At 44.6% G+C, this 15,928-nt stretch overlaps 1 protein-coding gene, 1 long non-coding RNA gene and 1 pseudogene across 8 annotated transcripts in view; 1 reads left to right on the top strand and 2 right to left on the bottom strand.

The window, feature by feature from the left end:
- LOC147576659 (uncharacterized) overlaps positions 1-15,928 on the bottom strand; it is a 205,288-nt gene that overhangs the window by 28,455 nt on the left and 160,905 nt on the right. The gene's annotated exons all lie outside the window — the stretch shown is intronic.
- Positions 6,289-15,928, top strand: part of IRAG1 (inositol 1,4,5-triphosphate receptor associated 1) — a 121,834-nt gene continuing 112,194 nt past the window's right edge. For 3 of the 7 annotated variants that reach the window (XM_086677978.1, XM_086677979.1, XM_086677981.1), the window contains exon 1: positions 6,290-6,691. In XM_086677978.1, the coding sequence (XP_086534104.1) occupies positions 6,625-6,691 (67 nt within the window). In that variant the 5' untranslated portion in view covers positions 6,290-6,624. Of the gene's footprint in view, positions 6,765-15,928 lie in introns of all 7 variants that reach the window. The other 4 variants (XM_086677982.1, XM_086677983.1, XM_086677980.1 and 1 more) reach the window with 3 other exon arrangements.
- Positions 13,069-13,480, bottom strand: LOC112865097 (large ribosomal subunit protein eL30 pseudogene; annotated as a pseudogene).

The raw sequence follows: 15,928 nt of genomic DNA on the forward strand, positions 1-15,928 counted from the left end.
TTTAAAATTTTATTTCAACATAACTATGCTTACAGAAATACACTCATATTGGTTAATAGAATGCAATTTAAGTTTAACTTATCCTACACAATTTGGAGCAAAAACTTGGTACATGGGTTAAGCGTAAAAAAAAAATTTGCAATCTGGTTTATTTTTCATCTATCACAACCGTATATAAAAGATCCTCCCATCAAATGATGCTAAAGCAGGCAGCAAGAACCTTGAGAAATTAACCTTTGGTTTGTCTCGGAAAAATAACACGTATTGCACTGTAAAAGTTTATAAAATTTGTGCAACAAAACATTGTTGTAATGTTTCAATGTAAGCTACTTCTTTGATGGATGTGTGTGAACTTGGGATGCAGGGGAACTCAGAGGAGGGGACAGACTCATCTAGACTTCTCCAAAGAGCAGTACTATCTTCTCTGAAATCCTTTCCTGACCATCTCCCCTTTATGGGACTTCTAAGGTCACCCTGGTATCTCAGTCCATCCTTACCCACATCCTCCCTCCCTCTTCCCACACACTCATGTTATCACATGGTTGCTGAATGGATGAAGAACTGAGCATTACCTTCACATCAAAACCCTGTCAGCAACCCCTGCAAATTGGCTTCTGATCCCATCAGTCTATAGACATGACTCTTTCAAAGTCCAAAATCTTGTTTACAATCTTCATCTGTGAGTTCAGGCTCTCTAGAGACCCCTATTTTTAAGATTTATGCCCTCAGTTGTGATCTCTCTCAAGCAACAATCTGGCAAGCCTGCATTTCTACCATCTTCGGGGCATCTCCACCTGCGTATCCCAATGGTATCTCAAACCGAACTCATGTCTGGGGCACGTTGGTGGCTTAGTCAGTCAAGCATTGATTTCAGCTCAGGTTATGATCTCACGGTTTATGAGTTCAAGCCCCATGCCAGGCTCTGTGCTGATAGCATGGAGACTGCTTGGGATTCTCTCTCCCTCTCTCTCTGACCCTCCCCTGCTTGCACTCTGCCTTTCTCAAAAATAAGTAACAAACAAACAAATAAAAAAAAAACTGAACTCAGGTCTTCTTTAAGCAGTGTGCTCCTGCTCCTGGCTTCCCTGTGGCATTAACATTCTCCCTACCCATCGCAGGATAAAAACTTTGGAGGACACTATCCCTGCTTAGAACCCCTGTGGGGCTCCCGGCTATCATGCAGGTAGACCCAAACTCTGAAGCCAAGGCTCCTTCACAGTATGACCTACTCAGCCAGCCCCATGACAGAACCCCTGCCGCTGCATTCCCGAGTGCTTTTCCACTGCCATACTTAGGCTCACCCTACTTCTTCCTTTAGGAACAGTTTCCCTAACCCGCTTGCCTCTTGAAACTTTGATCTCTTGAAACCTTGACCTTGCCTCAAATGCCAACTCCTCTAGAAAGCAAGCCTTCCTAAAGTCCCACTTCTTCCTTGGAATTCCTGCAACGCTTGGTTCAAGTTCAATGACCCCATCCTAGCCCACCCGTGTTCTTCCTTATAGAAGAGTTTTACTAGTGACATCTCATGTAAGCACACCGACAGATAGTTTGCAAATCACTTTCACATGCCTTAGATCACAAGTGTTCCTTCCTTTCTTGAGCCTCAGACCATAAGCCCCTGGAGGGCAGGAGTCATGTTTTGTTTATCTCTGTAACCTCACTGCCTAGCAGAGGCCAGGAACAGGATATGTGCGCAGTGTGCTTCCTTGAGACAAACGGGTAAGTCATGCTCTTGAGGAAGAGTGGGGAAAGCAGATGACGATTTTTCCAGCATCATTCCCTCTAGGACTGGCCCAAAGCAAAGTCAGGATACCAGGACGCTTTTTCTCCCCAGCCCATTCCAGGACCACTTGATTCATGGGTTATCATTTTACTGTCATTAGTTACCTGATGCTCATATTGTTTTAGGTTTGGCCAGTAAGAGCCCCTTCCTCTGTTCTTTGATGTCACCATCATTTCTGAGGCAGTTCCTTACTATTTGGCACAGTCAGATGTTCCAGGCTCTTCTCATACTTTCCCTATCCCAGCCCTAGAGGTACTCGTTTCTCCAAGGAATCCTAGATCCTTTCGTTGGAGAATGGTATTTACAAACCCAAATCTGTGTACAAAGTGTGTTCATTGTAACTGGAGCATGCTATTTCCAGACCTTCTCAGTGGGCAGAGCTAGGAAACAGATGTATGTTTCTGCACACACACATCTGTCTGTATGTATATAAATATGTTTATATACACATGCCCACCTGTTTATCTCTCTATCCCTTCCTTCTCTCTCCCCTTCTATCTACCTACCTGCCAATCTAGTCCATGCCAGTACCTACAGTTCCAACCCAGCACTGCATGGCTTATTCAATTTTCCCTCCTTTCTGTGTTTGTATCTCCCTCTTCTTATAGTGAGAAACTTGATTCTCCTTATTAACATGTTTACTAATTTACTCAGTCCAGGAATGCACAGAAAGTACTTTCAGAATCGCTAATCCATATGGAAAAGAAATCGACTCAATATTTGTTTATAGTTCTTGTCTTCAATTCGCCTGAAGGCATTTGGTCCAAACGCTGTGTACAAAAGTTACCCGAGGTAGTTCCTTTCCAGCCCCTTCTCTCCATAGACTGAATCATCTGCTTGGCTCTGTATCTCATTTCTGCCCTTGTCACAGCTGGCTTTTCAGGTGCAGAACAGCAGAGCCCCTTCTTCATGGGTCACAGCCCCCTCCTGCCTCTATTAGGCGTCCTTCCTGCATCCTCCCTCCTCTTGCCAGTTCCAGAAACGTCCTCACTAATGCCCCCTCCTATTCTCTTTGTGGCGTTTATTTCTTTTTAAGGAGTCCTTTGCTATCATTTCAATAGAATCCTGGGAGAGAGAGGAGACACCTTATGTTCCCATTCTGTTGTCTTGAACCCAACACCTGGGGACTCTAGAGTCAGGAAGATCTGGCTTTACAAACCAAGAGACATGGGCATGCTTGTTGACCTCTCTGTGTCTTGGATTCCTCATCTAGGACATGGGTGTGAGAAGCCCTACATCACATGGATTTGGTGAGGACTGAACTAGACCTCACATGTATAGTAGCTAACACAGTGCCTGGCACCATGGGCGGTAAATGACACCTGTCATTGTCATCTGATTGACACCTAGGTGTTGTTCCCACTGACTTGGCCACTTATTTATTTGCTTACTCATCCCAGGCCTACTAAGTGCTAGGCATAGCACAGAGTCTCTGAGCATACAAGGGGCAGGGAAATCGCAGTGTGGTCATCCCAGCTGGCAGTCCCTGAGCTGGCAGTGTTTTTGGCAAGATGCTGCTTCTCCAAGCTGGCTTCCTTCAGTCCCAGGATGAGCTTTTGGCCTGGGACTTTCAGACTTCTTCCCTGGCTCTGAGTCAAATGATCTGTTGGGAGAACTTCCCCCAGCTGTGTGCCAGTGTATCTCTGCTGGGCCACCGCTTTAATGCTGAGGACACATGATTGTCTCTGATGGGAATGAGTGATGAGCTGAAGACTTTGGTAGAGTGAGGCCAAATCCCTGTGTGGCTCCAGGAACAAGGATAAAAATAGCCAAGTAATTGCTCATGCTCTTTTAAGGATTAAAAGTCAGCTTTCAGGCAAGCTGTGAAGCTCCATGACCAGGACAGCAAGGGACATGGTTCCTTTTTTAGAGCTTTGGTCAGCACTCCCTGTGCACTGCTGGCTTCTGGGCTTCTGCGATGCTATTCCCACTTGATTAAGGGGGTCACCTTCACTAGTCTATACCCCACACGGTCAGAGATGGGTCTAAGTTGTCCCTACCACATCTCGTCACCCAACACCAGGTCTGGCACTCTAAAGGTGCTCAATAAACATTTTTAAATGAATATATGAGCTGTGAGAGGCTATACTGTATTTTAAAAATAACCTTTAGAATACGATCTATAGTCTAGTAAAAGTAATGCACGAATGCTAACTTCCAGGTTTTCATATTGTACAACAGCCAAGAAAGATGTTACCACTGGGGGGAAGCTGGGGGAAGCATACATGAGACTCTTTGTACTGTTTTTGCAACTTCCTGTGTGTCTGTAATTATTCCAAAATAGAAAACAAAAGCAATGAAAATTATTTTTGGTTAGGTTCGTGTCAATACGCTTTGACACTTGGGGGAAGCAGTGCTGGAAGATGACTTGATTAAATCCCTATTTACTGCAATGCATTTGTTTCATTATTATTTTTGAATATAAACATATGGTTTATTCATATGATTCAAAACTTTGAATACATACATAAGGTATATAGTGGATACTTTCTGCCCCAGCCACTCAGTTTCTCTCCCCATTGGCCAGTATTGTTAATGTTATTTGTTTCGTATGCTGTTTTAGTGAGATTGTGTGCACACATACACACATGAACTTGTGACTTGTGTATGTGTGAACATAAGTATATTTGTGCATGTGTGTATGTATATCTATATCTATCTATCTATCTATCTATCTATCTACCTATCTATCCATATACTGTTCTGTTATCTTACTTTTCCCACTTAATCATATCTTGGAGGCTTTTCATATCACTACACAAAGAGTTTCCTTATCCTTTGTTATGGCTGGACCCCATCATCTTTTATGGCCCCCAGTTGATACACATTTGTGTCGTTTCCAATCCTTTTGCTTTTATAGACAAAGCTGCAGTGAATAATCTTGTTCATTTGTCATCTCCCAAGTGTGGGAGTGTGTTTGTAGAAAAAAATTCCTAGAAGTGAAACTGGGCCAAAGGAGATGAACCTTGTAATCTTAATAAGGCTAAATTGTCTTCTATAGAACTTGTTCCATATTACATGCCCACTAGTAATGTGTTTTATGAAATTCTTGTATTAATTCAGTGATTTTAGAAGTTATTTGATGATTCCTTGTGAGTCTGGTGAAAGCTATGGGCCTGGACCCAAGAGAAATACAAATCACACAGTGTTTCACATACAATTTCAGTGGGCTCAGAAGCTCCTGAAGGCTATCTATGAACTCTAGTTTAAGACACGCTGGCTGAAGGGGAAAGAGCTTTTTAAGTTTATTTATTTGAGAGAGAAAGAGACAGAGACAGAGAGAGAGAGAGAGAAAGCATATGAGCAGGGCAGGGGCAGAGAGAGAGGAAGACTGAGAATCCCAAGCAGGCTCTGTACCTGTCAGCACAGAGCCTGATGTGGGGCTTGAACTCACGAACCCGTGAGATCATGACCTGGGCCGAAATCAAGAGTTGGACGCTTAACTGACTGAGCCACCCAGGTGCCCCAAGGGGAAAGAGCTTTAAGGCCAATCCACCTAAGTTCACCTCTTAGCTCTACCATTTCCCATCTGTGGAATGTCAGGAGAGTGGTTTCACTTCTTCATGTCTCAATTTCCTTTTGGAAGGGAAGGTACAATAACTCCATTTTGTAGGGCACTACATGCTTTTATGTAGAGCATCTATTATAGAGGTTGGAATACAGCAGGTGTTCAATATATGGTTTGTATACACACCCACACTTTACACCCTCATCACACACCCTCGCATGCACACAAGTGTATATATATATATATATATATATATATATATATATACACATATATATATATGTATATATATATATTGGACATACTTAAAACTACACTGTATGATGTTGTTTTGGATATACTTATACTACAAAAGTTATGTGTTGTTTATCTGAAATTCAGAGTTAAGTGGGTGTTTTGTATTTTATCTGGCAACTCTATCCAGGGCTTCTCTGAGCTGCCTCTGGCCTCAGAAGAAGGCTGGAGTCCCCATGTGACTTGCACAGAGTCTGGAGCTCCATGACTTTGGCCCTAGGTGGGGACTGCATCCAAGGTGGGTGAGGAGCAAGTAGGTTCGGCATGTGGGCTCCGGGAGAGAGACAACCCGTCCTTGCCTGCATCTGGGCAGGGGAAGGAAACAAATTTGTGCCTGTTAGCACTGTGACATGCTGACACTGTGCTAAGCCTTCCCTATGGTCTCCTTTATCCCTCCTGCAACTCTGTGAGTGAGGTGTTATCACTGTTATCCCTGTCTTAGAGATGAGGAGACTGGGGCTCCACAATGCAAAGTCCATGGGTCCGCCCAATGCAGGAACAGGGATTGAAGCCCCTGGGGCTGCTGCCAGGTCTGGAATTAGCTGAACCTACTAGGCCCTTCTCTCTGATAATCCCAAGGGTTTAAGGTGGGAGCAGCCCCCCCCCCCCCCCCATGAATCTCTGGGACAGGAAGTGTTCCCAGTTTCTCCTGGCCCTGAGCCAGGGTCTTGTCCAGCTTCACATGCTTGCTGGGGATTCCAGGCTAGGAGGCAGATCTGCAGAGTTCTTTTGGTCCCTGTCTGTCCAGGACAGTGCCCAGCAGCATGAGCCGCCCATGGGCACTGCCCTGTGCTGTGCGGGTCCCCATGGGAGGCACTCAGGGCAAGCAGCTGCCTTGCAGGCCCAGTCTGCCCTGAGCCCTGGGGCTGGCTTGGTCAGCTTCCCCTGCCATTAGCCCCCTCAGTGGGGACACAGGGGGCTCCCCGAGGAGCTCCAGGCTCCAAGTCCCAGCCCCTCTAGGAGGAGGCGGTGGCCAAGGCTCAGCAGCCAGAGGCTTCTCAGCTCGGAGCTCCAGAGCCAGATGTAACATTGACCTTAAATGGTAAAAGCTCCCCAGAGTGAAGAGAGGCTGGCCAGAAGAGGAAAGGGGAATAACTCAGTTTTAGGTAAGTCATTGCTATATCCAAGAATAACCTGCTCTTCAGCTGGGACGCGAGGGAACCCTTCTCCTCCTTAAAGGTACAAGGTGCTGGGATGGGGGCGCTTGACTTTAACTTTCAGGGGAGTTGGCTTTTTTGGGTGCCATTTCAGCTGAGTATTTTTATTGTTGCTGTCATGATTTTTAAATAAGAAGTGAATCTTGCCAGTCCTCTAACTTAACTAAACCATGCTCCGTCTGCTGCTGTTGGAAAGGGTGCACAGGCTGGGGTGAAAATGTGGGTTCTGAGTGGAGAGCCCACCCCCAGATTTCCTGTGGGCCTCTCTGGGGAAATAGCGGGTCCCCAGGTTATGCAAGGCTTCTGGGCAAGGCTTTCCCCCCACTGCCTGCTATCCCTTTCCCAGCTCAGCTCTGTGCTTACTCCCTCTGTCCTCCACTTCGACCTTGTGCTGCACCCCCGTCCACGTAGGACCCTGTGCTGGCCCAGCCCTGTCTCCATCCTTGACCCTGCCCCTGTTTCTGTGCCTGCCCCTCCTGTCCTGTGTTCTGGTTGCAGCCTCTGTTTTTATCTCTGTCTCCATGTTTCCTTCTGTGCCCAGCTTTACCCCCTGTGCCCTTTCCCTCCTCTCTGGAGTGGGTACATGTGCCCAACCTGTTTCCCTAGCCTGGCTCACCTCCAGGAGCTTGGTGTCAAAGCTATCGTATAGCACTCAGGCTGACTTCCCCCAAAGGAAAGGCCAGTGGATAGAGGGCAGAGAGGGGCCTAGCTGTCTTGTTCCCTCCTGCCCAGGAAACGGCTGTGAAAGCCTGGAGATTCTCTGCAGTTTGAGTCAACAGAGTGCAGGGTCTGGGGCCCCTGGCTAGTACTCCTGCCTCCCAGAGCTCGGCAGCTGGTGTTCTCTTAACACTCTTCAGGCTGCCTTTTGGGGGCCTCTCAGGGGGAAGTAAAGAAGCCACGGGCTTGTCTGGGCTGGGTCTCCTGCAGGGAGAAGGAGGAAGCTTCCCAGAACTGTTAGGCTGGAAGCACTAGGGAGTCAGAGTCTGCTAAGGATTCTGTCATCCCCACCAGGGGGCGAGGACACCCTCGTGGGACAGGTGGGGTTAATTCCCCTACAGCCTCCTGGGGCACTTTTCTGGGGAGGAAAGTCAGGTTAAGTGACTTGCCTAAGGTCAGACTGCTAAGGAAGAGCAGTGCTAGCAGTGAACCCAAGTCTGAGTCTAACAGCAGACAAGGCGTGAGTGACAGGGTACTCCCACCTTCAATAGTTTCTTGTGATTTCTGACCAAGTGAACGATACAGTTGTCACCGTCATGTTTGGTCATCCTTGATACAGTGGTGTGTGTGTGTGTGTGTGTGTGTGTGTGTGTGTATGTGTGTGTTGAGGGTGACTATATTCACAGCTGATGTACCTTTCTCTATGCTTGGTGGTAAAGTGGGACATTCCTGCATACCCTCAAAGGTTGCCTGGGATGTATAATCATGTACTAATTGCTACAACATAATCAATGCTCCCATAAACAATGTTTTTTGGAAGAAGGGGAAAAAAAGCAAACACTATTTTTAATACATCTAACACTGTTCTAAGCACATCCCATATAGTAATTTAGCTTCCACAGCCCTACGGGGCAGGGATTATTGTTACTACCCTCATCTTGTAGATGGGGACATTTTAGCATAGAGAGGTCACACAGCTGGTGAGAGGTGGAACTGGCATTTGACCCCAGTCAGCCTGTCTCCGGAGGCCCTGCTCTTAACCACCATGCTCTATTCATCTCCACTTGGTACCGCTTCTGAGAGGGCAGTGGGGAAGCCCCAACTGTGCTCCTGATGCTCAGCACATGATTTCTTGTGCTGTCCTCAGTAACGCTATGAGGGATGTTATCTTTGCCCAACTTTACAGGGAGGACACTATGAGTAGGGGATGTTAAATGACTTGTCCAAAGTCACCCAGCCACCCAGTGCCAGAGCAGGCAATTTAGTATCTTGAATGAGGGTAGTCAGTGCCATGTAATACCTTCTTCTTGGCACTGATTCTCAGGTGGACCAGTGGGCTCATGGCTTCAGGGTGAGGGTTCTAAGTCTCCATGAGAGGAAGCTGGATGATGCCTGATGGGCTGAACCATAAGTACGGTTCTCAACTTCTCCAATGGCCCTGCCTCTTTCCTTCACGTCTTGGTAATGAAGGTGGATGGATGTAGCCCACACCTCCAGCAGGAGAAGAGACAGCCCTGTGAGGGCTGAGACCTTGTCTCATCTCCACTGTGTGCCTACACCCAGAATGATGCTGGGAGGGACTGAATGTTCAAGGATCAATTTGTTTTCCTTATGAAGAAATGGACATAATGCTCACAAATTGTGTTCCAGTTAAACAGGGCCCTGGTTTATTGTGTATGCATACCTGATGATCAGATTATTTTAGCTTGGTAAGGTGGGGGTCTCAAGTTAGCCACCTCCTCCCACCCTGGCCACCTCTCCACGGAGCCACCGGCCTGCCACTCAGACATCAGCTGAGGGGTTGTGACCCAGGAGGAGCAGAGTCCTGGATGGGTGGGAAGGAGAAATTTTGGAGGTCAGATGTTGCCCCTGCCACTTGGGAAGCTCTCTGAATCGATGGGAGGGGGATAGAGAACTGAGTTCTTGTGTGGTAAACATAAAAGAAAGGAGAGAGAAAATTGATATAAATGAAGCCCCTCATGAGATGCTTGTGCCAGGATATGTGCTAGAACATTATTTCATTTAATCCTCACAATAGACACGAGGCCGCTGTGGTAGAAAGAGATGGAGTAATGTGCCCAAGGCTACACAGCCCATAGTGGTGAGCAGGGATGTCAGCTCAGGCCACTTGGGTCTAAAGTGCAGACTTCCTGTGTTAGATCCACCCTGCTTCTAGTTAGTAACACGCAACTTGGGGAAGTTATCAAGTGCCACAGTCCACATGATGCAAAAATCAAGAAAAGAGGGAAAGAGATACTGTGTTTGCCCTATAGACCCTGGAGGCTGGAGCCTGAGGTTTAGGGGACAGCTCAGGGCAGCCTTACTGGATGGAATGCAGAGGCAACATGAGCCCATGACCTTGTACAAGCCCTGCCTTCTCTGCAAGGGCTTTCTCCAAAGGAGAAGGAAAGCAGATGATGGTCAGCCAGGAAACCTCCTTCCCAGTGGGCCACAGCTGTAAAAAACAGTTTTCAAAGTCTGGGCTTAATCGGTTCTGGTTACTTTCCTCCTAGTACTATTTTATGTATAATTCTTATTCATTTTTTCCCTTATAATAAAAGAAATATATGTTCCATGCTAAAATTTCTTGGGAAATATATAAATAAGTATAAACAAGAAATACAGGGGCATCTGGGTGGCTCAGTCGGTTAAGCGTTGACTCCTGATTTTGGCTTAGGTCGTGATCTCATGGTTCATGAGTTCAAGCCCCACAGTGGGCTCTGTGATGATGGCGCAGAGCTTACTTGGGATTCTGTCGGTTCCTCTCTCTGCCCCTTCCCTGTGCGTGCACTCTCTCTCAAAAATAAATAAATAAACATTAAAAAAAGGGGCGCCTGGGTGGCGCAGTCGGTTAAGCGTCCGACTTCAGCCAGGTCACGATCTCGCGGTCCATGAGTTCGAGCCCCGCGTCGGGCTCTGGGCTGATGGCTCAGAGCCTGGAGCCTGTTTCCGATTCTGTGTCTCCCTCTCTCTCTGCCCCTCGCCCGTTCATGCTCTGTCTCTCTCTGTCCCAAAAATAAATAAACGTTGAAAAAAATTTTTTTTTGAAAAAAAAAAAAAAAAAAGAAATACAGAAGTAAATATGAAGAAATAAAAAATCCCCCAGAATCCTGTCACTCAGAAATAAATATTGTTAATATGACGGTGTGTTTCTCTGCAATTTATAAAACTAAGGTCTTACTATATGTGGTTTTAAAATTGATATGTGCTTTAAAAATTTTTTTAAAGATTTAAGTTTTCTAGAGCAGTTTCGGTTCACAGCAAAATTGAGAGGAAGGTACAGAGATTTCCCATATACCTCCGGCCTCACACATGCACAGCCTCCCCCATTAGCAACAACCCCCACCAGAGTGGTTCATTTGTTACAATTCATGACCCTACACTGACATATCATCATTACCCAAAGTCCATAGTTTGCCTTAGGGTTCACTCTTGGTGTTATTCATTCTGTGGGTTTAGGCAAATGTATAAGGGCATGTATCCACCATTATAATATCATGCAGAGTAGTGTCACTGCCCTGAAGATCCCCTGTGCTCCACCTACTTACCCTTCTTCCCAACTCCAACCCCTAGCAATCACCGACGTTTTTACTGTCTCCATAGTTTCACTTTTTCCAGAATGTCATCTAGTTGGAAGCATATAGTATGTAGGCTTTTCAGACTGGCTTCTTTCATTTAGTAATATGCATTTAAGTTTCCTCCATATCTTTTCTTTTTTTTTTTTTTAAGTTTTTAAAAAAATTTATTTTGAGGGGTGCCTGGGTGGTTCAGTTGGTTAAGCGTCCGACTTTGGTTCAGGTCATGATCTCGCCATACACGAGTTTGGAGCCTGCTTCAGATTCTGTATCTCTCACTCTTTCTGCCCCTCCCCTGCTTGCACTCTATCTCTCTCTCTCTCAAAAATAAATAAACATTATAAATAAAATAAAATAAAATTTATTTTGCGATAGAGAGAGTGACTAGAGGAGGGGCGCAGAGAGAGGGAGAAAGAGAGAATCCCAAGCAGGCTCCACACTGTCAGTGCAGAGCCTGATGTGGGGCTCAAACTCATGAACCATGAGATCATGACGTGAGCCGAAGTCAGATGCTTAACTGACTTAGCCACCCAGGTGCCCCGCTCCATGTCTTTTCATGGCTTGATAGCTCATTCTTTTTAGCACCAGATAATATTCTATTGTCTTGATGTACCACAGTCTATTTATCCACTCACTGAAGGACATCTTAATCTGCTTTTTTAAAATTGAACATTCTATTGTCATCATTTTAAAAATATAACTTATTGTCAAATTGGCTTACATACAACACCCAGTGCTCATCCCCACAGGTGCCCTCCTCAATGCCCATCACCCATTTTCCCCTCTCTCCCAACCCCCCATCCACCCTCAGTTTGTTCTCTGTATTTAAGAGTCTCTTGTGGTTTCCTTCCCTCCCTCTCTGTTTGTAACTATTTTCCCCCCTTCCCTTTCCCGATGGTCTTCCGTTAAGTTTCTCAAGATCCACATATGAATGAAAACATATGATATCTGTCTTTCTCTGATTGACTTATTTCACTTAGCATAACACCCTCCAGTTCCATCCACGTTGCTGCAAATGGCATGATTCTATTCTTTCTCATTGCCAAGTAGTATTTCATTGTATATATAAACCACATCTTCTTTATCCATTCACCAGTTGATAGACATTTAGACTCTTTCCATAATTTGGCTATTGTTGAAAGTGCTGCTATAAACATTGGGGTACATGTGCCCCTATGCATAATTTTCCATGCCATTAAAGATACTTCAAAACATGATTTTTCAATGGTTGTATAATATAGAGTAATTTTAGCTGTGCCATGGTTTGATCACTGTTCCTTTTCTTGGGCCCTTATGAATGTGATTTTTCTTTGGGGACTGCTTCAGTGGTACACACATGATGGCTTTTCTGTACATGTATGACATTTGGAAACCCAGCTCTCAGAGGCAGGCTTGGGTGGTGTGGCCCAAGGTGTGACTTATTCTGCAAGATAATAAGTGAGATACTGACTCAGCCCTAAACACACAAACTCACATCACAAGAATGTCATTCCCTTGTGAGTTATTTTTAGTCCCGCTGTGAAGAAGAAAGCCTCCATCTGATGTAGCCTGGGAATGAGAGGGGCTACAGGACTTTCAGCACTAAAATCAGAAGTCCCAGGCAATTCAGGACAAGTTGTTCACCCTGGCTTGAACTGTCTGTGCCTTCAACATCTTTCAGACCCTGGCTTGTCTCCCTTCTTGGCCAAAATGAGAGCAAGCCTTGAGCCTGGAGCCTTTGTCAGGCAATAGCTAGTATTTAATAAGTGTTTTCATTTATTTGTATAACTCCTCTCACCTTGTGGTATAAGCCGTACTGCTTTTTCCATTTATGGTAGAGTTATGAAGTTTGCTTATTGGATAAAAGTAATAACAAGGGTAGCTAACACTTATTGAGTACTTACTGTGTGCTAGGTGCTGTTCTAAGGTTTTATTGGCAGTACCTCATTTAGTCCACATAGCAACCCCCTGAAGTAGTTACTGTGATTATCTCTGTTATGTAGATCAGGAAACTGAGGCACAGAGAGGGCCAGGAACTTGTCCAACAACACAAAGCCAGTAAATGGCATCCTCACCAACACTTGTTGTTTCTTGTGCTTTTTTTTTTCTTTCAGGTTTTAAAACAAGCTCTAGCCAATTTTATTAAAGAAAACTTTTATTTGATTCACTTTTCACCAGTCTGTTCTGGCATGCTTCGAATGATATCAGAATCACCTGGATCAATAATAGTCAGTGTGCACACTCTGTAGTATTTCCCACAAGCTGTGCCCAATTCAATAGTATTGCCACTGTAGTGATGGACACCAGTTTTGGCCAACATGGCATAGTATTCTATTTCAGATTTCCTCAAGGCTGGGCAGTTGTTGGCGAGGATGACCAGTTTCACTTTGCCATGTTGGATCATTTCCAGAGTCTGCTTGTACCCCAACACATACTTCCCACTTTTCATAATGAGTTGGAGCCTAGAGCTGTTTGGCTCCAGCGACTTTTTCATCTTCTTTGCGGCCACCATCTTCCTGCCTTAGGTGCGGGATGGACCCAACCAAAAGCAACCTCCAAGATGGCCGGGAGAGAGAAAGGCTCTTGTGCTTTTGATTTTAGCCATTCTGACAGGTGTGAGATGATATCTCATTGTGGTTTTGATTTGCATTTCCCTCTTGATAAGTGATGTTGAGCATCTTTTCATGTCTGTTCCTCATCTGTATGTCTTCTTTGGAGAATGTCTGTTCATGTCTTCTGCTAACTTTTTAATTGGATTATTTGGGGTTTTTTTGGTGTTGAGTTGTATAATTTCTTTATATATTTTGGATACTAACTCTTTATTGGATATGTCATTTGCAAATATCTTCTCCCATTTGGTAGTTGTCTTGTAGTTTTGTTGATTGTTTCCTTCAGTGTTCACAAGCTTTTTATTTTGATATAGTCCCAATAGTTTATTTTTGCTTTCATTTCCCTTGCCTCAGGAGACATATCTAGAAAAATACTGCTACAGCCAATGTCAGAGAAATTATTGCCTGTGCTCTCTTCAGGTTTCACATTTTGGTCTTTAATCCATTTTGAGTTTATCTTTGTGTATGGTGTTAGAAAGTGGTCCAGTTTCATTCTCTTGCATCTGAGTGTCCAGTTTTCCCAACACCATTTGTTGAAGACACTGCCTTTTCCCCATTGCATATTCTTGCCTCCTTTGTTGGAAATTAATTGACAAGCAGGCTTTGTAAAGCCTACTTACCCCAGCCCTCTGGAGTGCCCTCTAGTGGAGGCAGGCCCCCTTAAATCATAAAGCAAGGAAATGCAGAGCAGAATGCATGTCCCCTACAGGGAGAACATTCCCAAGAGAAAGGAAAGAGGAAAGGGCTAAGCCAGTCAGGTTGACCATTGTCAGAACCCACCATCTGACAGCCATTCCCCTGGAGAGTGAGGCAAACTATAAGAGACTTTTCTTTTTTTCAGAGTTTTTCCGCCATATGTTTCAAGGCTATATATATTTTTTTTCACTCACACACCCTCTGAGATTTTATTTTTTAATTATTTTTTAAAATATGAAATTTATTGGCAAATTTGTTTCCATACAACAGCCAGTGCTCATCCTAACAGGTGCCCTCCTCAATGCCCATCACCCACTTTCCCCGCCCTCCCACGCCCCATCAACCCTCAGTTTATTCTCAGTTTTTAAGAGTCTCATGGTTTGCTGCCTTCCTTCTCTGTAACTTTTTCCCCCTTCCCCTCCCCCATGGTCTTCTGTTAAGTTTCTCAGGATCCACATAAGAGTGAAAACATATGGTATCTGTCTTTCTCTGTATGACTTACTTCACTTAGCGTAACATTCTCCAGTTCCATCCACATTGCTACAAGAGGCCATATTTCATTCTTTCTCATTGCCAAGTAGTATTCCATTGTATATATAAACCACAACTTCTTTATCCATTTATCAGTTGATGGACATTTAGGCTCTTTCCATAATTTGGCTATTGTTGAAAGTGCTGCTATAAACATTGGGGTACAAGTGTCCCTATGCATCAGTACTCCTGTATCCCTTGGGTAAATTCCTAGCAGTGCTATTGCTGGGTCATAGGGTAGGTCTATTTTTAATTTTTTGAGGAACCTCCACACTGTTTTCCAGAGCAGCTGCACCAGTTTGCATTCCCACCATCAGTGCAAGAGGGTTCCCGTTTCTCCACATCCTCTCCAGCATCTAAAGTCTCCTGATTTGTTCATTTTAGCCATTCTGACTGGCATGAGGTGGTATCTCAGTGTGGTTTTGATTTGTATTTCCCTGATGAGGAGTGACGTTGAGCATCTTTTCATGTGCCTGTTGGCTATCTGGATGTCTTCTTTAGAAAAGTGTCTATTCATGTCTTCTTCCCATTTCTTCACTGGATTATTTGTTTTTCGGGTGTGGAGTTTGGTGAGTTCTTTACAGATATTGGATACTAGACCTTTGTCTAATATGTCATTTACAAATATATTTTCCCATTCCGTCGGTTGCCTTTTAGTTTTGTTGATTGTTTCCTTTGCAGTGCAGAAGCTTTTTATCTTGATGAGGTCCCAATAGTTCATTTTTGTTTTTAATTCCCTTGCCTTTGGAGATGTGTCAAGTAAGAAATTGCTGTGGCTGAGGTCAGAGAGGTTTTTTTCCTGCTTTCTCCTGTAGGGTTTTGATGGTTTCCTGTCTCACATTCAGGTCCTTCATCCATTTTGAGTTTATTTTTGTGAATGGTGTAAGAAAGTGGTCTAGTTTCATTCTTCTGCATGTTGCTGTCCAGTTCTCCCAGCACCATTTGTTAAAGAGACTGTCTTTTTTCCATTGGATATTCTTTCCTGCTTTGTCAAAGATTAGTTTGCCATACATTTTGAGGTCCAATTCTGGAGTCTCTATTCTATTCCATTGGTCTATGTGTCTGTTTTTGTGCCAATACCATGCTGTCTTGAAGATTACGGCTTTGTAGTAGAGGCTAAAGTCTGGGATTGTGATGCC

Source organism: Puma concolor, chromosome D1, assembly GCF_028749965.1.
Source record: "Puma concolor isolate L17-30 chromosome D1, mPumCon1.1.hap2, whole genome shotgun sequence".
Classification (NCBI taxonomy): domain Eukaryota; kingdom Metazoa; phylum Chordata; class Mammalia; order Carnivora; family Felidae; genus Puma; species Puma concolor.